At 42.1% G+C, this 22,928-nt stretch overlaps 1 protein-coding gene across 1 annotated transcript; it reads left to right on the top strand.

Annotated features, from left to right (window-relative positions):
• Positions 1-800: 800 nt before the first annotated feature.
• On the top strand, positions 801-21,380 carry tgm1l1 (transglutaminase 1 like 1). The gene is made up of 14 exons (XM_073492030.1): positions 801-924; positions 5,849-6,135; positions 6,307-6,498; positions 9,873-10,124; positions 13,282-13,400; positions 13,973-14,080; positions 14,852-15,029; positions 15,621-15,759; positions 16,504-16,696; positions 17,133-17,286; positions 17,608-17,892; positions 19,286-19,446; positions 19,545-19,681; positions 19,772-21,380. Exons 2-14 carry the CDS (start codon positions 5,850-5,852, stop codon positions 19,914-19,916), a joined length of 2,349 nt encoding a protein of 782 aa, XP_073348131.1. The 5' UTR covers positions 801-924; position 5,849; the 3' UTR covers positions 19,917-21,380.
• Positions 21,381-22,928: the final 1,548 nt, after the last annotated feature.

Below are 22,928 nucleotides of genomic sequence, written 5' to 3'. Positions count from 1 at the left end.
AATATTACTTTTGATACTTCAGTACATTTAATGTTAGATAGGCTACTTTAAGACCACTCAGGTAATATTCATAAGGGTGACTCTCACTTTACTCAAGTGTGACTTTTGGGTACTTTTCACTGCTCAGCACACATTACACACAATAGTGTCTTATGAACATTGTGTAACACACTTGATCTCCTCTGTCTTCCTTGTGTGTGTGTGTGTGCGTGTGTGTGCGTGCGTGTGTGCATGTGTGTGTGACAGTGTGTGCGTGTGGGAGAGACAGTGTGTGTGTGTGTATGTATGTGTGTGTGACAGTGTGTGTGTGAGATAGACAGTGTGTGTGTGACAGTGCGTGTGTGTGAGATAGACAGTGTGTGTGCGTTTGTGTGTGTGTGTGTGTGACAGTGTGTGTGTGTATGTGTGTGACAGTGCGTGTGTGTGTGAGATAGACAGTGTGTGCGTGTGTGTGTGACAGTACGTGTATGTGCGTTTGTGTGTGTGACAGTGTGTGCGTGTGTATATGTGCGTGTGTGTGTGTGTGTGACAATGCGTGTGTGTGTGAGATAGATAGTGTGTGAGTGTGTGACAGTGTGTGTGTGTGTGTGAGAGAGACAGTGTGTGCGTGTGTGTGTGTGTGTGTGTGTGCGTGTGCTTCTCATCACACGTGCGCCCGCTCACCAGAACGGAACCCCTCGGCGTGGTTGTTGGAAACTTCGGGCTGGGTGGGGCGGGGTGGGCTGGGCTGTGAGAAAGAAAGGGGGTGTGTGTGAGTGTGTATCAGCGTTAAGTACCGTCTCAGAGCAGGCGTATAAAGTATTCTGATCCGAGAACGGAGCGAGAGAAGAAGGAAAGTTTCCAAAAGTTTGACGCAGAGAGATAATTAGTGAGGACGAAGCAGAGGATTCCCCGCTGATCCAGACAAGAACCAACACAGTTAAAGTAAGATTTTCCGTCACTTTAATAACAACTTTGTGTGTCTTATAAAGGAGACGTGAAGTGAAGAGTAAACTTGAAGTGGGGCATGACGCGAATGACATAACGGTTTCTCCTGCTGACAGAGGGAGGCTCCCCTGAGCATTTGAGCATTGATTCTCACTAAAGACAGACCATATCAAAACTTATCAATGTAGAATCTGGATTTACTTCATCCACAAGACAGTTTTTCTTGTCTTTATTGAATTTTTGAAGTTTAAGCTTGAACTTGCTGAACTTTTGTTGCAACAAAAATCCAATTAATCAGCTCCACAGACTGGTTTCCTGCTGTTTGTTATGGAGGGCCCCCCCATCCACCCACCCAGCCCCTTTTCTCCATGAAGTTGGTTTACTGTTAAAAAAACTAAACATTTCCTCACCTTCAGTCAGACCACAGTAAACCACAGAAGGCAATTTCTAAAGAAATTACTGTGTGAGTGCTGGATGTTGAAAAGCTGGTGTCTAACTGCATCGCTGGCATTAAAAGTTAAACTCCATTTATGCCTTTAACCTTGTTGGTTGTAGAGCTGCGACAGTTAATCGAATAATCAATTAGTCATCAACCCTTAGATTATTTTGATAATGGATTCATCAGTTTGAGTTTTATCTTTTGAGGAAAAAAATCCCAAACTCTTTAATTCCAGCTTCTTAAATGTGAATATTCTCTGATCTGTTACTGTTATTCTAACTGCGTTTTTTCATTTCCCATAAAGAGCACCGTAAACTAGTGAAGGCAAATTCTGAGGAAACTGCAGTGTGAGTGCTGGATGTTGAAAAGCTGGTGCTGAACTGCACTGCTGGCTTTAAAAGTTAGTTAAAGCATGCCCGTGCCTTTAGCCTTGTTGGTCGTAGAGCTGCCACAATCAATCGAATAATCGATTAGTCGTCTTTGGTTGTGGACAAAACTGGACATTTAAGGACGTCACCTTGGTCTTTGGGAAACACTAATTGACATTTTCTTCCCAGATTTTTGACATTTTATCGACAGAACAACTGATCTGTTCATCAAGAAGCAACTGACAGCCCATAGGTGGTTGATGGCCAACCAGTTGCAGCCTCAATCTTGACTTCTTGATATTTGTATATACCGGGTGCCAACACAAACTGACTGAAGAGAGGTACCAAGCTGCAGAGGGAGAGGGCATGGTGTAATGGAAGAAGTGATACATGTGGTAGTGATAGGCAGAGAGAGAGAGAGAGAGAGAGAAGATGAAGCAGGCTAACTCTTGTTTTCAAGCTTGGCTGATGGTTGTATTAGAAATCCATTTAAATTTGTGCATGAAAGTGTGGGGGAAGAGCAAGCCTGCCAAAAAATTATTCTTGTGAAATGGCTTTTCAAGGTTTTAGGGGGCTGAGTGGATGACTTTAATTGGGCAATTTTAGGCCACCTAAGGTGCAGTAGTGAGATAACTTTGCTTTTTTCAAAGCCTGTGAAGACACACATTACCAACAAAACAGCCTGAAAAGGTTTTGTTCAGTTGTTGCCTTTCAAAAGAATCCACATTCGCTGTTTTATTTGGCCAATTATAATTGTCTCTTTCATTTTATCACCCCAAATATTTGCTCATATTTGGTCTGTGAGGGAGCAGAAAAAGGAAGGGAAGGAATTAATTTCGCTCTTCAAGTCAAATATGGTTAATCGTGTCATGCCTTTTACTTCTCGTTAATCTGCACGGTGGTTCCTTTTTACTGAAATTAGAGACGGAGCACAGAATGAGGCAGAAAGCGTGACTTTAGTTTTGGGTGGAGGTCGCGTCGCAACACACACAGCTGACTTGATCCATTGTGTCAGTCACAACGATTGTGGACGTCTTTGCCAAATATTTAGAGGATCTGGAAACAGTTGAAGGGCGGGGAGGGTCATGCGACCGGCAGATGAACTCAGGAAGTCAAGGAGTCGAAAAATCAGAAGTGAATTATAAAGTCTTGCACGCACACAGACACACACATAGAGACTCTGATGGTGCCCCCTCCCTACCACCTCTCCCTCAGCTGCTGTCTGCCCTTTGAACCGGACCACATACCTTCACTATCACTGCCTTACTCACCCCAGAAGCACTGCGCTCAGCCCGTCCAGTTCAAATAAATCAATGGAAAAGTAGCAGCACTTAATCAAAGACTTTCACAGATGCTTGTCTGCATCAGAAAGGTGCAGTTAGATGACTCTAACATCATCTGTCCGGCCTTGACTTTAGCTTTCAACAACAGCAATCGCCCGATCATAGCTTCATGCCACCCGTTACCTCCAAAGCCCAGCGGCATGTCTATTCAGAGGCCAACAGTGAGGTCTGTGAGTGAAAACCCATTCATGATCTGTGTCAAGGAGGTTGATTATGAGCCTTAATGTTGTAACCATCCAAGATAGACTTACTATGAGCTTTGAGATTGTGAAACAACGGTATGTGATCAACTAAGAAAAGCACGTTTTATTCGCATTGTCATGGAGAAGTACCACACTACCCACAACTCTAGAGCCAAACAGCGAGGTTTCTGATTGGTAGAGCTTGATATTACCACGGAAATGTTTACCACACCTGTGAAATGTGTCCAAAGGGGTAGAAAATGCAAAGTCAGGCCGTGTACTAGTGTTTGTGAGTTGGAAGTTGTTGGAAAGGAATCATTTGCAATGGTTTATGGGATAAGTAGTCCTTCAATCTTTAAGTAATAATTCCCTCCAAAATCAAGTGTTTTGTGGTCACAGTGCCGCTCATAATTGGTTGCCTTAGTTCCAGGATTAAACCCCTTTAAATGAGGATTTTCTGAAACATAAATGGAGTGGATGATGGGAAATTCACTTCCTGAACCAGAGCCATTTCAAAATTTGCCAGTCACTGTTGGCTTTTTTAGGGTTGCAGTTAGACTTATTAGTTAGATGCGACAAAGATACGTGTATAGGACTGGGACACCCGCGGTCTGGAAGCCTACATGCTCCTATATCGAGTTTAGCCAACTTTAGAAGCTCTGTCCTGTTTTGTATTGGATTATTATTGGATTAAGTCGTTTCACTTATAAAAGTCAAGTATGCTTTTCTATAGCAACATGCTAACAGGGTTGTGTTAGGTGACAAATAACATTTTAGTTTTACATTTCCCTAAAAGGCTAACTAGCCTTCGCTTTCAAAGCAAGCTACTCTTTATTTACATGGATTACCAATGATGACTTTCTGTGTGGAACATTTAACTTCATCTTCAGCCTTTAAGAATTATTTTGTGCCATCAATTACATATTTAAATCAACATAAGAAAAGTCAGCTGGAGATGTTAGCATTAATTTGCTAGCTAGCTAAAGCTGATAAAATCTGCTAGCGTGTTGCGGCGACAGAATTTCTGAGAGGTAAATCTGCCACTATTATTATTGTAAACCCTTTGTGCAGGAACACATGTTGTGACAGGAGTACTAACTAAGGAGGGTTTGGTAAAGGGTGTTCCCAAACCTTAAAATGAGAATATCGCCCTATAAACCCAACATCTATTTCTGTTTACTTAGCAACGCTGAATTTCTCCTGACTATGTGCATTACTGCAGCTCATTACAGTTTATGGGTGTTTAAAAAGAGCTAACAAAACTCCAGTGGTGCTTAATTGTTTAGGTAATTTAACCATGTATTAGCTCGTATATGATGCTGAGATAGAGAAGTTGCAGACGGTGAGAAAAAGGAGGGAGAGAAGGGGAGAGGAGGGGAGGGAAAGTCCTCCTCCATCTGCCTTTGATTCTCGTAAACATTACTTTGTGCTCACTTTCCTAATGTTGACGTTTGGTTTATAACATGTGACCCGGAGTTTAAGATGTGAGTACGGGCAGGAAGGACAGGCTTATCTTCAGTGTGACAAATGATCTAATTCCGCTGTGATTATTAGTGCGCTGTATGAGGGAGGGGATGTGACAGTGTGATAAATGTCCATATGATCCACAGTACCGGACACTGAAGCCCACAGTGTATGTGCACACAGAGACATACAGTCTCAACTGCATTATTTTGCAACAGCTGGGGTGAGGCAGATCGAATCCAGCTGCTTGTAGGTGGCATGACAAATTGCTCAGGGAGTGTAGCGGACAAGCATGAAAGCCTAAATACTCCAGAATGCTTTGAGAAAGCCTGACAGCTGAGGAGAGTGCATATATGGAACGTGGTAATTGTGGGAAAAAATAAAATTAGACGTGCATTGGCTGTTTCATGATAGGGAGAGGAAAGAAAGGCAGAAGAAGCACTGGAGGAATGTTTTGTTACTCTGATTGTTATACAAAGTCTCGGTGGAATGAAATGTACGGTCGCACACTGCCAAATACCACTTTGTTCGACCGTTGGCCTCTCTCTGTGTTTATTGTAAAGTGTTGTTGAGCTGTTGGGCTTCAACATTTTCTCACTCACGTGTAGTCCTTGCAAGTAGGTTTGGTTTTATTTGTCCCTCTGTGAGATTTCTGCTCTCAGCCTAATAAAATCGAAGTTAAAGTGGTTCTCACATCATGAAAAAGAAACTCATCAGCAACATCTCTTTCCAGATACAGTGTACCCATTAATCTGGATGAAGCACAGCACAGTCATTAGTGTTCTTATGAGGACGTAAGAGCAGGTAATAAAAACTGTGTACAAGAAGGATTATTCAGAGGCAAATACTTCAGAACTTAGTCAAGGACTGTAGTGTACTTCAAGGGTTAGGGACCCTTGGACAGAGAACATGTAGTATAAAGAGCTACTTCATTGTTAGACCCACACAGAGATATAATATGTAATATTTCTGCATTAAAATGTCTAAACAATGACGAGACCTTTGCTGTATATTTTTACAATTTCAGGAAAACCTGGATTATTCATTGCACCATAACCAACTAATGACAAAGACCGCGATCTTATTCCTGAAATCGAACCAACAGTTTTCTAATGTGTCTCCTAGAATGCCAGGCGAGCGGTTGTCAGTCAGAGGAACGTCAGAGGTGGGCCGTTTTCCCGGAGCGGCCCCGCCCACCAGGGTGGAGCTGGCCATTCATAAAGAGGGCGAGAAGAAACAGGAGGAAGGAGGCTGTCGCCGCTGGTTCAGGAAGATGTGTCCGTGCTGCTGTAAGCGCCAGAACAGCCACTCATATGATGTCACAGATAAGGTGGAATTGGTCAAACCTCCGACTCCAGCCCCGGAGCCTGTCAAGCCAAAGCCTGAGAATGGAGAGGCAAGGGAAATGGAAGGTAATGTCACAGATGTTTGGGGTAAATTGTGGTATGAAATTGTTTGGACTAGGTTAACTTAACTCTCTCATATCACCGTGACCCTTCATGACCCTTTCAAAATATCAAATCCATAGCAGCGGCGATACAGACACATACTTACATTTTATGATAAACTTTCCCTTCCCTCAGAAATACAGTTGTCGGTGCATTCTGTGGACCTGCTGAGCTCAAAGACGGGTCAGAACAGACAGGAGCATCACACTGACTTGTACCACGGGGAGGAGCTGATCATCCGCAGAGGACAGACTTTCCAGATAGAGATGGAGCTCAACAGGCCTTTCAATGCTGACACCGACAAGCTGCACCTGGACATGAAAACAGGTATGGAATAGATGGAAAGTGTCTGTTTGTGTGTCATTATAACTTCCAACAAAATCTATGATTAATGTTACAAATAAATACATGCAGCAGAATCATTTGCACATATTGTATAACACATATCACATTGGGTTGCAGCGGGTTGGTTAATTACAAGAATGCACTCCGGTTCCCCAAAGAACAATCTCACAACCACACTCAGCGAGAATAAAATTCAAGGCGCTCTCCAGCAATTTAGCATTTCACTCTCATCAACTTGGGTTCATCACCATAGATAGATTAAAAAGAATGATGAACACAATTACAGCATCAGAGGCGAAGATATCCTGACTTTTAGTTCCTGCTATGGTCGGAAAAACTGTCTCCTACACTCCCCATAATGCAACTCATCAGCAATAAGTAAGACTCTCCCTGCCTGGTAAATATCTAGTTCTCTCAAACTCAAACCCCAAGCTCATAAAACAGATTTTCTGTTAGAAATTAGAGATCCCAACCCCGATTTTATTATTTTTGAGGATTAAGAAAGATCCTCCAGACCAGTGATTCCCAACACAAGGTACTTCGGCAGTCGCAAGGGGATACGTGGAAAAACTGAAGGGTACATGAAATCATTTGAAACGACAGAAATGTATGATTTGATTTGAAAGAGCGTCCACATTTTGAGTCAGCAAGTGAGCATAGCGAACCTAGCTAAAAGTGATGGATAGATAAATAGTTGGACCAGATGGGTCAAAGCAATACACACATACATTAGAATAGTTAATTAATTAATTGGTAAAAGTAATGGATAAATAGTGAGATATAGTGTGGGCAATAACTTAATAGTTCATTTTTTTACTAGTGTCATCTGAGTAAAATGTGTAAATTTCTGTACTTGTAATGAAGGAAAATCTTTATTTGGTAAAGCTGAGGATGTTCTGTAAATTATTAATAGTGGTACACTTGTAAAGTTTTCAAAAAATAGCAACTATCAGTTTAAGCCCCGCCCACTCTATAGATAATTTAGTATGTGTAACATTGCAGATGATGGTGTGCTCGCTCATCCCATGTGAAATAACAACAAGTGATGGATAAACGTTGAAATACTGACATGGAAAAATTGTATAAAATGCTAAATGTATCATAAATGGTTGAGATAGAACACGTCTGGAATGCGCTGGGTGGTGTAATTGAAGCCTTCAAGTATGAAGGGGTTCATCTAACAGGGTTGTGGAAGTACGTCATACAAACACATGAAGACATTAAAGGACTCCTTTCACTGGTGGAGCAGTTCTGTCCATGATGAATAAACTGATCTGAATTGGTGGAGTGCACCTTCAACCAGTACCTGCTGCAGGCCTGTGTGAAACACAGAGGACTGAACGACGAGTCTCAAAACAAGCATGGGAAATGTGGTCCAAATGCCACGCATAGCTCGCACATTTAAATCCAGCAGCAGTTCAACCATAGCTGCACCGCAAGGTTTGGATTCCACCCACCGCCTCACAGCGTTAACAGTTTCCAGACCTCAGGACACTGGACACCTCGCTCTGGTATTTGCAGGCCTCATACTACAGCCATCCACTGCTCACTTGAGAATAAACAGCCATTACATCACCGCAGAGAACGCAACACATAGTTATATGTGGAAGAGTGGCTGAGAAAAAGAATAGACACAGATTACAATCTGAGCCACCCACTTCGGTCAGGTTCTCATTAACTTTGCTTTCACAGTCACATTTGCTGTGAAAAGGGTTTAAGTGTTGCACTAAAAGCACAGCGTTGTATCATTGCAGCTCTCTAAGATGTTATTTTGTTCAATCAGTGAGCCGAAAAAAAGAATCCAAGTCAATTTTCAACAGAACAGCCAAGAAGAGAGTGTTTTACATTGATTTCCTTTAGAAAGAGCACTTAGACGTAAGAGAGGAAGTCCTGGCCGCAGTCGAATGGAGAACAATGGTTTCTCGGTAAACTCCATGTTCGGTTCAGCAAACGGCAACTAAAGTCCAGCAGGGTGCCACAGGAGGAAAGCACTCAATAAGTCTTAATCTAGCTAGAAGGTTAGCATGAAGGTTTATATTAAGTTGTGTTAGCTTTTCATTTGTTAGCCTCAAGCGAAACATCAAGTCACACAAAAAGGAACATCGAAGGTCATAAATAAAACATTCCCACATGTGTTTACTTTCTGCAGAGATGTGTGTGTGTGTGTGTGTGTGTGTGTGTGTGTGTGTGTGTGTGTGTGTGTGTGTGTGTGTGTGTGTGTGCAGTGTGGGAGTTTTTACTGCCCTGAAATTTTGTTTACTCTCACAAACCATGCACAGCCGGGTGCCGCGCTGCGATGCATATGTGGTTTATGGTTCGCTATGGCTGTGTGAGCCGCTGTCAGAGACACTAACAATTACCGTGACGTGAATAATGGAGTTTACTCTGGTCATGTAGCAGTGGAGCCCTTCCACAGCCGCCTCTGCTATCTAACTTTATTGAATCCAAATTTTCAAGGTTAGCCGAGAATCGGGAAGAGGAGAGAATTGAAAAGCACTTTATCACTCTGACATGAAAAGCAAAATGTTATTCAAAGATACTTTTCTAAACAAACACAAAGTGTGCAAGTTTATGTGCATTTACACACAAATGCATTCGCTCTCTCTGGAGCAGATCGTAGCAGATGAACGGGGGTTTTTGTTCACACTAGGAGCATCCGTTGTGTTGTTTTGCCCTGAAAGGTTCATGCAGTTCGTTATGCTGATTCTTGTCTTTCTTAAGCATTATGATGATTATTTTCTTTATTATTTTAATAGCTCTCGTGGTTCATGGCAAAACAGCTGCGTGCAGTTAACTTTAATCTCAGCGTTTTGGAAAATATGCTTATTTGGTTTCCTGCCAAGAGTTAGATGAGAATCTCTAAACCATTTACACATCTGACTGTTACATTACATTAACAGACAGATATGAGAGTGCTTTCAATCTTCTTATCTTACTTTTTTGCAAAAAATGAATATGCATAATCCCAAAATATCAATCCAGCCCTTTAATTGGGTAGAACATTTGCACACACCTGAACCAGCACCGCTAACAGCAACAGAGCAGCTATGCTAAATTAATTCTTACATGCCAAACTAGCTGCTAGGCATTGATGACCCAGTGTGATGTTACAAAGTCACGGAATTAAAGGCGGGGCTACTGATGAGGCGTTTCAGGAGCAGTGTTTTCTGTGGGGCTCCCATTGGCGCAGACTTTAGCTTTCAAAGACCTTTGACATGCACAAGAACCTTTATAACACACTGAAGAAAAGGGAAAAAAAGCACAATATGTCTCCTTTAATACATCAATCTCTGGTTCCTGAAACTTTTGTGACAGTGTTTCTATGACATGACTCAACGATAACCTGTGTGTTGCAGGTCCCCTGCCCATGGTGTCCAAAGGCACCCATGTCATCATTCCAGTGGTGGATCAACTGGAGGATGAACGCTGGGAGGCCAAGATCGTCGAGCAGAACGACACCAAGGTCAAGCTGTCTGTCAACTCGCCAGCCACTGCTGTGTGCGGCCTGTACGGTCTCACGGTGACATGTGGCTCTGCAAAGAGCGAGTCAACAACCACTCACAACTCCAGCAAGAACATCATCATGCTCTTCAACCCTTGGTGTGAAGGTAAGGTTGGCAGCGGCTGTGAGCGAGCAGGGGCAGGGGGTTTACATAGATCGGAGGCAGGAATGTGGAGGAGAAGACAAGTGATGGGTGATAAAGGGAGAAAAATGAAAAGGGAAAAGGCAGGCAGTGTTGCGTAACATGTCTGGAACGATTTACATTCTAGCGGAGATACTATTAGCTTTGAGGCAGAAAAAATCCTCAAAAAGTCAACATTTTTCTCTGAGCAGAGCTGTCTGCTACGGCCCGATCTCCAGGGAGAGTGTTCCAAGAACATAGCTGCTGTATTATGAATGGCGTCATCGTTCTGATAGCAGATACTGGTACAGAGTAGATCTGTTTGGTCAGTCCACCTCTGAGAGGAATCCTGATATAACGTTACACATGAGTGAGAAAGCCCAACTTAATCTGGGAGTGTGTTGCTGTCGATCAAGCAGCTGCAGCTCGACCCTGTGTGTGACTGCGGGGGTTATGTAACTGCTGGGTATGAGTCAAGACTGCCGGCACACTTGGCTATGCCACTTATGCACCACGTTGAACTATGTGTGTGTGACCAAAACAGTTTGTGTGTAAGATTAAATAGACCATTGCATACAGATATGATTTGTACGCTTTTTAGGGTTTATCTGTACTTTATGTTATTCTTATTTTCAAAACGTTCGCAGATAAAAGAGGTCCATCAAGCATACCAATTTTTCTATTATTGAGTCAAACCTGCACTGTTTTTTTGGCCACCTAGGGTCAGTGGAAACAGAGCTGACATAGTATCACCTTCCAAGTTAATAAGGCTAAGGTATTCGCAGACAGTTGCTTATTTACACATCCACAAGAGCAATATTAGCATTAATTTGGAGGAGTGTTTATGGCTCCCTGTTTAAATTAAGTTCAATATTCACTCTCCTGTTACCTCTGGGGCCTGTTTCACAGAGACAGACTTTGGCTTGAAGGTAAGGGAAGGGTGATTCTGGAGAAAGATAGTTGATGGTTGAGTCTCATTCCAAGGTTGTCAAATACTGCTTTGGGTTGGCATTTGGCCTGAAATTCTTGCCCAAAGCATTAGTATTACAACTGAACAATCAACTGTCTTTCTCTGCAATCGTCTTCCCTCCCTTTAAGCTCACCTTTGACAATTTGAATGCCAAAATGAGTGGATATATGCAGGTTTTAAAAATGCAGGTAAACCTGCCTGAAAATGAGCGATTGACTCTTTTCCCATTTCAGGTATTTGAATTTGCCTTTCTCTGTCTTTTGTTTCTTTGTGTTTGTGTGTTGTGTTCAACATCACGTACGCACCGACAAACAGGGAACAGTAGAAAGCACTGTGGAGGCCATTGGCAAGGTCACAGTGGTTACTTTTTACTTTAGTCTCCCCTTTAAACTCAAGGACGTCTGGCTTATGTTCAAGCTTTTTCCAACGTGCAGCTGCAGTCGCTCTGAGTCTTGAGACGACACTGATGGGACGCTGAGACTGAATCCAAACAAAGAATGGGTTGTACAAACCAAAACAAAGAGCTAAAAGATGGTTAAACGCTCCTTAGAGCTGAGTGGAACTGCAGAGTTGGATAATATTTATCAGGTTTGTCAACTCCGAGCCACAACTTTAACATAGTCATAGATACATTGTTAATATCAAAATATGTATTATAGCAGCCTTAACTAACACTTTTAACTATGTTTGTTACTAACATGGAAGCTCCTGGTGTAAAATAAAACAGACTGTGCTTCATGTATATCACTTTTGTACACTCAATAAGTCTTGGTTTTTCAAAATAATACATAATATTCTCTTATTCTGTCAATAAAGCATTAGGAAATGAGGCCCATTGTATATTCTGCAGAGTTTCTTTTGAGTTTGCTGAGCACTGCAAACTATGCACACAGGATATTTGACCAAAAGAAGTGTACTTGCAACACAGCAAAACAAAACAAAAAAACAAGGACCTGGCTTTGATAAAAGGAAATTCTGTCTTTCATTACGGGGTTGCTGCTTTTGGCACGGAGCCCAATCTCCTCTTCCCTCTTTCAATCTCTTCATCCCGAGACCAATCTCCCCCTCGCGCTCATAAAAGTCAAAATCCCACAATTACTGTATAAAACCGCCACAGGGTGAGCTCACAGTAATCCTGCAGCTGGTGACAACCTGTCCTCTCCCTCCCTTTTACTGCCTCTGTGTGTATTTCCTGCCTTTATACGCCTCTCCCACCCAGCATAGCTCCCGTCTTGCTATCTGCTGACCCGACCCTCGCTCCATCTCCTTGTCGCTGTGTTTTCTAGCCTTGCTCTCTTTCATATCCTCCTGTTTGTGTGTGTGTGTGTGTGTGTCCGCCGCTCCCCACATTGCAGAAATATTCAGTAAGAAGAGAAAATCGCAATTATCACAGCTGCCAAATGCTGTCAGCCTCACCTCCCTCTGCTTTCTCCTGTAAAATCTCAAGACTCTCTGTTATGCTCCACTCTCCCCTCCACCCTTTTCCCTCACAAACATAACTTCCCTTCTTGTCCCTCATGACTTTGTTAAACCTCTTCGTTCCACTTTCTTCTCATGTCCATAGTGAAATGCTCTGATACCTTTTCTGCTTTTGGTTTCTTTTACTCACATTCCTTTTCCACACCCACCGGTAATCACGGTGGCAACAGAGAGATAAAAGAGCTGGAAAAACAAAGACATGGATTTTCTGAAGCTCATGTGAGAGGTGGATGTACGCCCAAGTGCGTAGTGCTGATGTCACTCAAAACAGACTGTTTCCCATAAAAAGAACGGGGGCCTCACCGCAAGGTCCATGGACTCATTGTGTTTCTTAACCATTTCCTGGCCTTGGGGAGCCTTTTTTACATCATTTGTGAAAAGACATCGCATTCTTAAGTGACTCAGTCACTGCAGAGTTGAATGAAGCACGCATCACTGGGTCACTTTCACAGACAAGGAAGAAACCAAAGTCTTGACTCTTGTCTCTGTCATTAAATTGAATCCTACATTGGGTCCTTGTGTTTCCTGACAGGGTTGGTTTGAGTGTCAACATTACCTCTACAGCTGTAGCTGTATGAAAAGGAAAGAAACCTAAGTTCATATAATGCAGGACGAAAAACTGTACTCTCAATGCTCTATTCTCAGTATTATAAGAATGAAGTATATAGATATAATGCTATCATGTCTTTCCAGAGGACACGGTGTTCCAGGATGATGAGGACGAGAGGAAGGAGTACGTTCTGAACGACACCGGGAGGATTTACTATGGCACGGAGAAACAAATCGGTGCTCGTACATGGAACTTTGGCCAGGTACGGATGGCTGTTAAAGAGGCACGATGTAGTTTTGGAGAAGAAATTCAAACTTAGAATTTTAATATTTACAATATTAATGAGGTGATAATACAAACTCAGAAATAGTAATTGTATTAATAACTGAATAAATTCTATGGAAGCTAGAAAGGTGGCAGGGTCCGCCACATATAAACAGAGTAACACAGTATGAAATTGTGTTGTCCTTTAAGGTTATGTTTATTCAGTCATGAAAACAAAAAGAGTTTGGGTCTTTCCCTTCTGATTGAAACTTCTTCCCCAAAATTACATAGTGCACCTTTAAGACAAGATGTGACTCGTGCAACTGGTGAAAGTGCTGAACATGTATGGTTCTGAATCATTACATAACTGAGGCCCACAGCCCCTTTGTTCCTTCGGCCAGTAACTTATATTTAACAATTATTATTGTTATTCTTTATTATCGTTTCAACAGTAAAATGTGCTTTACTGTAACTTTACTTTCTTTTTATAACCTCAAGATAAGATCAAAACACTCATTTTAATAAACTGTTTTCCTTGGCTGATTATTTGTTTTTTCTTTTCCGCTGTAGTTTCATGAGGGAATCCTGGAGGCGTGTCTGTTTATCCTGGAGAAGAGCGACATGCCTGCATCTGGCCGAGCAGATCCCGTCAACGTGGTCAGAGTCATATCAGCCATGGTCAGTTTAAATTTATACTAACATCCCATCCCTCTATCTCCATGGGGTCACCAGAGATTTTATACTGTCATGAGTCCAATTCCTCCAACGCACGTCTGTCATGTAGCCAGTTAAAACACACTACAATGAACTTTTACAGTGATTTAATTGTAAAGCCTCTACATGACGGGGATTCAAAAACAACTTTACATGGTGGTGAACTGAGGAGGAAAGAAGCTGCTCTGTTGTCTGGTGGTAAGGCAGTAAAACACAAAGTTTACTTTGTTTCACCATCATCATATCACAGTTATTAATCTTACATAGCTGGAATAGATACCTCATCGGCATGACACAAAGAAAACTAGTATTAGATAGTAGAGCGAGTTCCTTTCATTTGCTTTAAAATCAGATGCATGTGCTAGTGAGATCACTATCCTCATTACAGAGCTCATACCGCTTTTGTCCACTGGGGCTGCTTCAAATGTTTCAGTATTATTTCTGTTTCCCAACATGAAATCTTGTTTCAAAGTCTTTTCCAAACTGCCAGGAATAACAGTATGGGAGGGAAAACACTGGATACTTTATTTTTTCACCTCTTTATTTATTTTTCTTTACCTCACCTCAGGTAACAAAAAAATCCAGGACAAATGCATGAGGACACGACCTCAGTGTCTTTGTTAAGAGCTACAACCCTAATCCTCGCTCATTTTCTCACTTGGAAAATGATGATTGTAATATTCACATGAGAGCATTTGGCACTTGTAACTGACTGTGGCACCATCCTCTCTTCAGATAAACGCTCAGGATGACTTTGGGGTTCTGGTAGGGAACTGGTCTGGGAATTACTCTGATGGAGTGTCTCCTTCGGCGTGGAGCAGCAGCGTGGAAATCCTGAGGAAATACCACTCGTCTGACGGAACGCCTGTGTCTTACGGACAGTGTTGGGTCTTCTCTGGGGTCACCACAACAGGTGAGAAAAAATATGACAGTAGAGAGCATTCAGTATAGCTCCACCACCCACTAAGCTCCAAACTGTCACATACCGTGATGGTGTGAGACAGTTTGGAGCTTAGTGGGTGGTGGAGCTACACTGAATGAAAGAGACTGCACCGTGTGTGTGTGTTGTGTGTGTTGTGCGTCACAAAGTATTCAACGCAGGTCAATTAGATTAACAGTCCACAAATGATCATGATCATGGCTTCCCGTCCACCAGGCCCTTCTCAGCAGCTCTCATTGCTCTGTAACAGAGGACTTCATTCATTGTGCGTGCATGCAGGGACACTCACATGATAGCTAGCTGACCTTAGCACATAGCGTTGCCCCTGATAGCGAGCCGTAGCTCATATACACCCTAAATACCTCTCATTGGCATTCCAGTCATACCTCCTACTTTTGTCACCGATGGAGCCACATGTGTTGCTTTCATTCAGCGAGGATAATAAAGTTCAAATGCCACCGTGCAAATTCCATCTCTGGTCTTGGACACATTTTGGAACATAATTCAAATATTGAACGACCCCACAAATTCAGTTTTAATTAATCCGGCTGTCTTTGTCCACAGTGCTGCGGTGTCTTGGCATTCCCACCCGCAGCGTGACCAACTTCCAGTCTGCTCATGATACTGATGTATCCCTCACTACAGACGTCTATTTCGATGAAGATATGGAGCCGATCGACTACCTCAACAGGGACTCTGTCTGGTAAGATGTGTTGCATTACACTGACGGGACAGCATGCTCAGAAAATTGCCTGCTGCTAAATCAATACCTTCGGAATGCGCCGTATATTAAGACCTGCTCTGAAAGCAGCTCCCTCTAACATGAAACCTCAGACACGTCAGGCTCTTTCAATTATTACTATTCACTCCTCTAGGACCGCAGAGGGTTATCTATGGCAGCTCGGAATAAGATGGATACTTGATTTGCTAACATTGTTTAATGCTCATTGCTCCACAGACTTCTGACACACTTTTGCCCAACCTGCACACGTGTTCATAAAACCGTAGTTTTTTTGAAATTTGAAATTGAGATGCTGCTAAAAGGTTTTAAATAAAGAATATGCCATGTTTAAGGAACAGTATGTTCTTACTTGTTTTCTTGCTGAGAGTTAGATGAGAAGATTGATACCATACTTGTCTGACAGGAAATGGTTAGCTTAGCTTAGCTTAGTTTAGCTTAGCACAAGAGCCGATAAACAGAGGAAAACAGCAAGCCTGGCTTTGTCAAGAGGAAACAAATCAGGCCATCAGCCTCTCTGAGGTTAACAAATAAAAACTTTATATTGTGTTCAGAAAATTAAGTGTAAAAACGTGGACAGAGCCAAGCTAGCCTACCGTTCTTTTATGCTATAACTACCTAACTCCCTGCGGATAAACCTTATTTCCCAAAATGTCAAACTGTTCCTTCAAATGGGTTCTCACACTAACCCTGGTTGATCCCATCTAGGAACTTCCACGTATGGAATGACTGCTGGATGGCGAGACCAGACCTGCCCCCGGGTCACGGCGGCTGGCAGGCTGTTGACTCTACTCCCCAGGAAACGAGCCAGGGCACCTTCCGCTGCGGCCCCGCCTCTGTCAGCGCCATCCGCTCCGGCCAGGTCTACCTCAAACACGACACGCCATTTGTCTTCGCCGAGGTGAGTGCCCAAAATTGGCAAGTGTGTGCTTGAACAGAGAGATCTTTGTTATTATGTTCTCTCTGGGTTAATTTCGATGCATTAACAGAGTGAGAGGAAGGTGGTCAAAATAAATTGCACGTATACAGGATTTAAAAAGGTGGCCTGCGGAGCTGGAATACCTATTTGAGACACAAACTGTGAAACTTTCAGACGTAATATATGTAATTTAGTGCTTCCCAGCAGACACCTTCTCTAGCGGCATGCATTACTTTCAGGTAGAGGACAAAACTCACCCACTTATTCACAGGGGAACACGAAAGACACTGCTCAAAGAATAAAAATCGAAAAAAGTGTGATGCACACTGTGGTTCAACTTCATCTTCAGTATGAAGGACAAACATCTCACGTACTCTCATGTTTGAGCTGCTCGTGATTGTTGGTGCTTTTATTTCAGGTCAACAGTGATAAGATCTACTGGCAGAAGAACCTGGACGGCACTTTCAGCCAGATCCACAGTGAGAAGAAAGCCGTCGGCCACTTCATCAGCACTAAAGCAGTGGGCTCTGACGAGCGGGCAGACATCACACACCTGTACAAACACCAAGAAGGTAGTGGCAAGCATATTGTACTTCTAATTGCATTTCTACCCCAGATTGATGCTCCAGAAGCAGACAGAAGTATTTTTACACTACCTGGAAAGATCTTAAAATGTCATGATTTAATGTTTTCTTGCTGCATAGATCACTTCTCTGTACATAAACTCTCCTCATCCGACCCCTCGACTGTTCACCTGCTCTTCACAGTTTAAAATATGCGCCTCTGTTTGCTTTGTTTGGAGGACTGTTGGCCATATTTGTCACATCTGTCGACAAATCCTGAAACATCGGACAGGATGACTAGCACTCACCCTCTCCTCCCTCTTTCACCAGGTTCGGAAGAGGAACGTATCGCAGTGGAGACTGCCAGTCGCTATGGCAGCAAGCCAAATATCTACTCCTCGCCCATGGCAGAGGATGTGTCTGTGGAGGTGAAGATGGAGGGTGAGGGGCCCAGGATGGGGGCTGACGCCCAGCTGAGCATCCTGGTGAAGAACCTGAGCTCGCAGCCTCGTCGGACCACTCTGCACAGCCAGGTGGCTGTCATGTACTACACCGGTGTGCTGAAGGGCACCATCAAGAAGGAGCAGATGCCTGTGGAGCTTCTGCCCAATGAAGGTTGGCTTTTCACTAAACTTTAAAGGGACAGTTCACTCCAGAATCATACATATCATACATATTTTACCTGTAGTGCTATTTATCTATCTAGGTCTGCTTTGGTGTGAGTTGCTGAAATTTTAAGACATCAGCTGTAGTGATGTCTGCCTTGAATATCATGGTACTAGATAGCACTTGACTTGTGATGCTCAAAGCGTCAAAAAATGCATTAAAAGCACGGAGGGAAGTGTCCATCTACTGCAGAAGACACCTCTTCAGCTTAGCTGTAACGCTAGCTAGCTTAGTTAGCTTTGTCATCGAGCCTCTTATCCATTTTTTATGCTAACAATGGAATAAATTGCCACATGCATGACGACAAACGTTGCTAATGCTAGTGTCGCTCCATATCTACTGAGCAACTGTTTGCTAACTTTGCCATGTCAACTTTAAAGCTCAGCTCAGTGTTGTTTATGGCGCCCTCAAGTGGCCAAAAAAGTCAGTTAATTCAGATTTAAAACAGGCCGATGTATCTTGTTGAACACTCTGGCCAAAAGTGAAGTGAGTGTAACTAATTTAGAGTCCATCTAAAGTTATGCTAACAATGCATTATATTAGCCATTAGGTCCTGTTCACGAAAAAAACCCCAAAAGATCAACAGCAGCGACCCCCCTGAGAGAACTGAATTGAACGAGGGTGTGTTTTATTGCTCATGACTTTTCACTTGTAAAAGAAAGAATGTATTGTTTCTTGTTTCAAGCGAATACAGTATTCTTGCAATTGATGTTAATGCACTCGAGCAGGCAGGGAGCTTTGCAAATCAACCGTGAAACTAAATGCCACCGAAACCTAAGTGTTACAGTCAAGAGAGTTAATAGATTTTTTATATGCATTGTGGCACTAGCACAGTAGATTCAGGTCAAATGAACTGTGTTAAACTATGTCATGGCATACACAGTGTAAAAGATGTATTTGGTATACCTCATTAAAGGAACAGTTCAACATTTTGGTAAATACACACATCTGTCTCCTTGAGAGTCAGACGAGAGGATTGATACCACTCTCGTGACTGCACAGTAAATATGAAGCTACATGCAGCAGCCTGCTGCTTTTTTTATCGAGGGATGTGTGTGTACAGGTAGACTATAACTATTTCTTGGCACAGTGACATCCTGGACGTTTTGCAGGTTCATTTATGAAGTCATCAGCTGGCAAAGGAATAGATTTACACATTGTTTTTTTCTTGAATTCAAGAACAAGGTTAATTATTGAGCTTTGACGGTGCGGGTAGATGGATTTCTTTTACCTTTGGACGATCTGTTTTTCAGTCTTGCTAAGCTAAAACGCTAACAATGCAAAACAAATTCAAACCTGCTGATGAATATGCTTGATACTGAGCCTGTATCTCTTCAAACAGAAAAGACCATTGAGTGGAACCTGCCCTACCAACAGTACCAAAACCAGCTGGTGGACCAGGCCGCTCTGATGCTGACCCTGTCTGGAAGAGTCAGTGAGACCCAGCAAGTATTGGCCAACCAGACCACCTTCAGGCTCCGTACACCTGACCTTAACATCACAGTAGGTTTTTGATTTACCGCATTCACATTTTTACATTATTCATGTAGGGAAAGGTTTTGTTCACCCCTCCTGACTTCATTTGAATTACCTTCCGGCAGCCTTTGGGAGATGCCGTGGTCGGTAGGGAGATGGCAGCCAAGATCACCTTCACCAACCCCCTGCCACGTATGCTAAGAGGAGTGATCTTCAGAGTGGAGGGCCTGGGTCTGCAGAAGGGCCATGAAGTGGTTGTGGGGTAAGAACACGACACATCTCCCTCTCATTTACCCCCTCATCTCTTCCTTCACACCCACACTAATATCCCACTCCTCTCTTTCCCTCTCAGTGACGTCGGCGGTCACTCCACAGTGACATTGACAGAGCACTTCATCCCCACACAGCCCGGAGCCAGGAAGCTGGTGGCGTCTCTCGACTGTAAACAGCTCACACAAGTGCACGGAGTGGCTGATATCGTCGTTCTTGAGCAATAAGAGGGCGCTCACTTCCCCTCCTGCTTCTCTCACATCACCCTATGAAATATAAACCCTAATTATATATATGAAAGAAGTTGTTCCTGTATCTTAAAACTATCTGTATTATTTTTTACTACATATATTTTTACAACTATGAATAGGCGACTACCAACTGTAGCATTATCAGTATTATTAACTTAAAATGATATGAGTTCACACATCTGCCTTAATGTCAAAACTGTGGTAAAGGACGCAGCAGGGTTTGAATGCATGCACAGCAAATGAAGTGCTTCAATGAAACAAGCATTTGTATGTTGAAGCTGTAAAACTGATTACTGTCCGAACACTAAAGCATTTCAACACACTGAACAAACAATGTGAAGGTGCTGAAAGTCGTGTCATGATGTAAATACTGTGTGTGTAGTACTCATGTAGCTGGTCACGAGATGACGTGAAAAGTATTGTCAGACAAAATGAACCTCACATGGCTTACATGAAGGAGACGTGCTGCGAGATGTTTTTAAAACGGAACTGCATCGAAATTGGCGATGACATTTTGCAAAGGGCAGGTTATAATTTCCGACGTTTATTTCTGTTGCATTTGATTGATTGTAATTACAGAAAATTATCTCTGAATGAGGACTACATTTTCCACGCCAATCAACGATATGGATTTAAAAAAAAATCTAAAAGGACAGTAAAGTTTGCTTAAAGGTGCAATTTTAGTTGAAAACGTTCAAAAAATAAAGCTGCTGTAAGTGAATTTTTTATATTACAATAAAAGCTCTGTATTCCAACGGCGTGTTTGATCAGTAACCCATGCTCACGCAGTAAAAGAGAAACGGCATTTTCTGGTATCCCTGCCTACTCTATCCAATCAGGACAGAAAACTCCATAAAGAGGCGGTCCTGCTCGATCCTCCTGTTTGCTGCTACGTCTGCCGATTACCACTGCAATGTTCATGTGGTGACACAGAGAGGAGAGAGGGGATTGCTAACTGCAAAATGGACAGGAAGTTAGCTAAAATGACGACAATGTTACAGCAGCTTTAAATAAATTAGCGATAGAAAGCAAAAAATACAAAAAACACAGTTTTGACATGATGTGTGTGTACTGTCTTGAAAAGCGACAAGTTTGAACGAATAAAACTGTAAACTTAAACGTCCCCTTAGGAAGAATTCTGCCAGGTGTCGATGTGTACGTCTCGTGTGTTTTCCTCTATAATGTGCCTTTAACGACACTGACGTCACCTTTACAGCGTAATGCAACTTACCTACAAGATTGGACTCGTCACTGCTGTGAATTCCAGCAAACCATATCAGAACAGAGAGCACCAGGGCTTTGATTCACCTGGTTCTCATGCGCTTAACTTGATGCACAATGTGAAGGAAGCTATTTTTATTAACATTACACTATTTATCTGCCTTGAGTGTTTTTTGTATTTTATGTGTTGCGTTGGAAATAAAGCCGACACTGACATGACGAGCCGACTCCTGAGTGATTCTGCTTTCATACATCATCAGACAAGTCTTTACTGGATAGAGGAGGCACAGGTTCAAACTATGATGTCATCCAGAGATGAGAGAGGAAGCAAGTGGTTACCTGTATTTTTCCATTTCTGCAGTCTAACCATTTTGTGTGTGTGTGTGTGTGTGTGTGCGTGTGTATAGTGACTCATTTCTTCTGTGCAACGTGAGGCAGGTGACACACCTTTGCTGCGTTTCATCATTCAAGATATTGATGACATATACACTTGAATGTGTGATTGCTATATTTTATCTCTGGATTGCATGCAGGGGTTTTTTTACATTTCCTCTTCGGCATGCTGAGATCAGCAGTACTGGAGCGTTAAGACCAAGCTATATATGTTAAGTGAGGATTGGCTCGTCCCCACCAGATTCTGATTCATCTCTTTTTTACTTGTTGCATAATGTAGTGCTATAATCTCTCTCCTGGCTGACTGTACACCAGCTGCAGTCTTTTAAAACACGATGGGATGAAGAGAAGTGTAACTTAATGCTACTTCAGCATACTTCTACTCCACTGCATTTCAGAGGGACTTTTTTAGTCCACTGCATTTATTTGTCAGCTTTATTCACCAGCTTCTTTTTACATATAAAACATTGAAACAGTAATAAATCACTAACATATAATAATACAACACTGAGGCATTCTGCTGCCAATAGGAGTAACTTTACTTCAAATTCTTCAAGTGTTAAAACAAACTTTACAGGCAAAAAAGGTATAAAATATCAGTCGCATATCACCATGAAACGTTCCCATTTGTTCACTTACATAAGCTACATGTGTTTGAAAGTTTATGTTTCCACATGTAAATAATAGATTAATAAGATAATTTTCATAAATGTCCAGAACAGACATCTGAATATTGGATTAAGTCAGGTTCAAAATTCTTGTTTCATTTTTGTTGACAGACTACAGTCAAAGGTTTTTACAGAGGGAATTTTTTATATCTCTTTTTATCATCACATAACTCAGAAAATGCTGTCATAAGCCATAAAGCCATAAAAATATATAAAAAAATAATTTTTTGCCATGTTTTTAGGAATAAAATGTTATACACATCAGGCTGTGAATAATACATGAACAAACCTCTCAGTAAAAAAACCTTCAGAATATAAATAGTATCACAACTGGAAGGTTGGGTGTTGGAGTGCTGCTGAAGTGGAGATCTCTGGTGCTGGAGTAAAGAAAGAACTCCTTTTTGAGAAAGCAGGTTTTAAAGATATGTATTAAACATTAAAAACTCCAAGAGTGTCACTTTGTGTTGAAGTGTGGCGGGGATTAAAAACACGTTTTTAAAATTTCATAATGCTGCATTAACTGAATATATTTTCCTAAAGTCATCCCAGGATTTCTGACCATATCATCCTAAACACAGGGTTAGACGGACAGATGACCATCAGTCAAACTTTGAATTTAACTGCCTTGAATGTGATAAAGTATGTGTAATAGAGCCCGACCGATATGCAACTTCTAGGGCAATTTTCTAGGGAATATATTGATATA

The sequence above is a fragment of the Pagrus major genome, chromosome 21 (assembly GCF_040436345.1).
Source record: "Pagrus major chromosome 21, Pma_NU_1.0".
Classification (NCBI taxonomy): domain Eukaryota; kingdom Metazoa; phylum Chordata; class Actinopteri; order Spariformes; family Sparidae; genus Pagrus; species Pagrus major.
The sequence above is the reverse complement of the archived record's forward strand: the minus strand, read 5'-3'. Positions and strand labels throughout refer to the sequence as shown.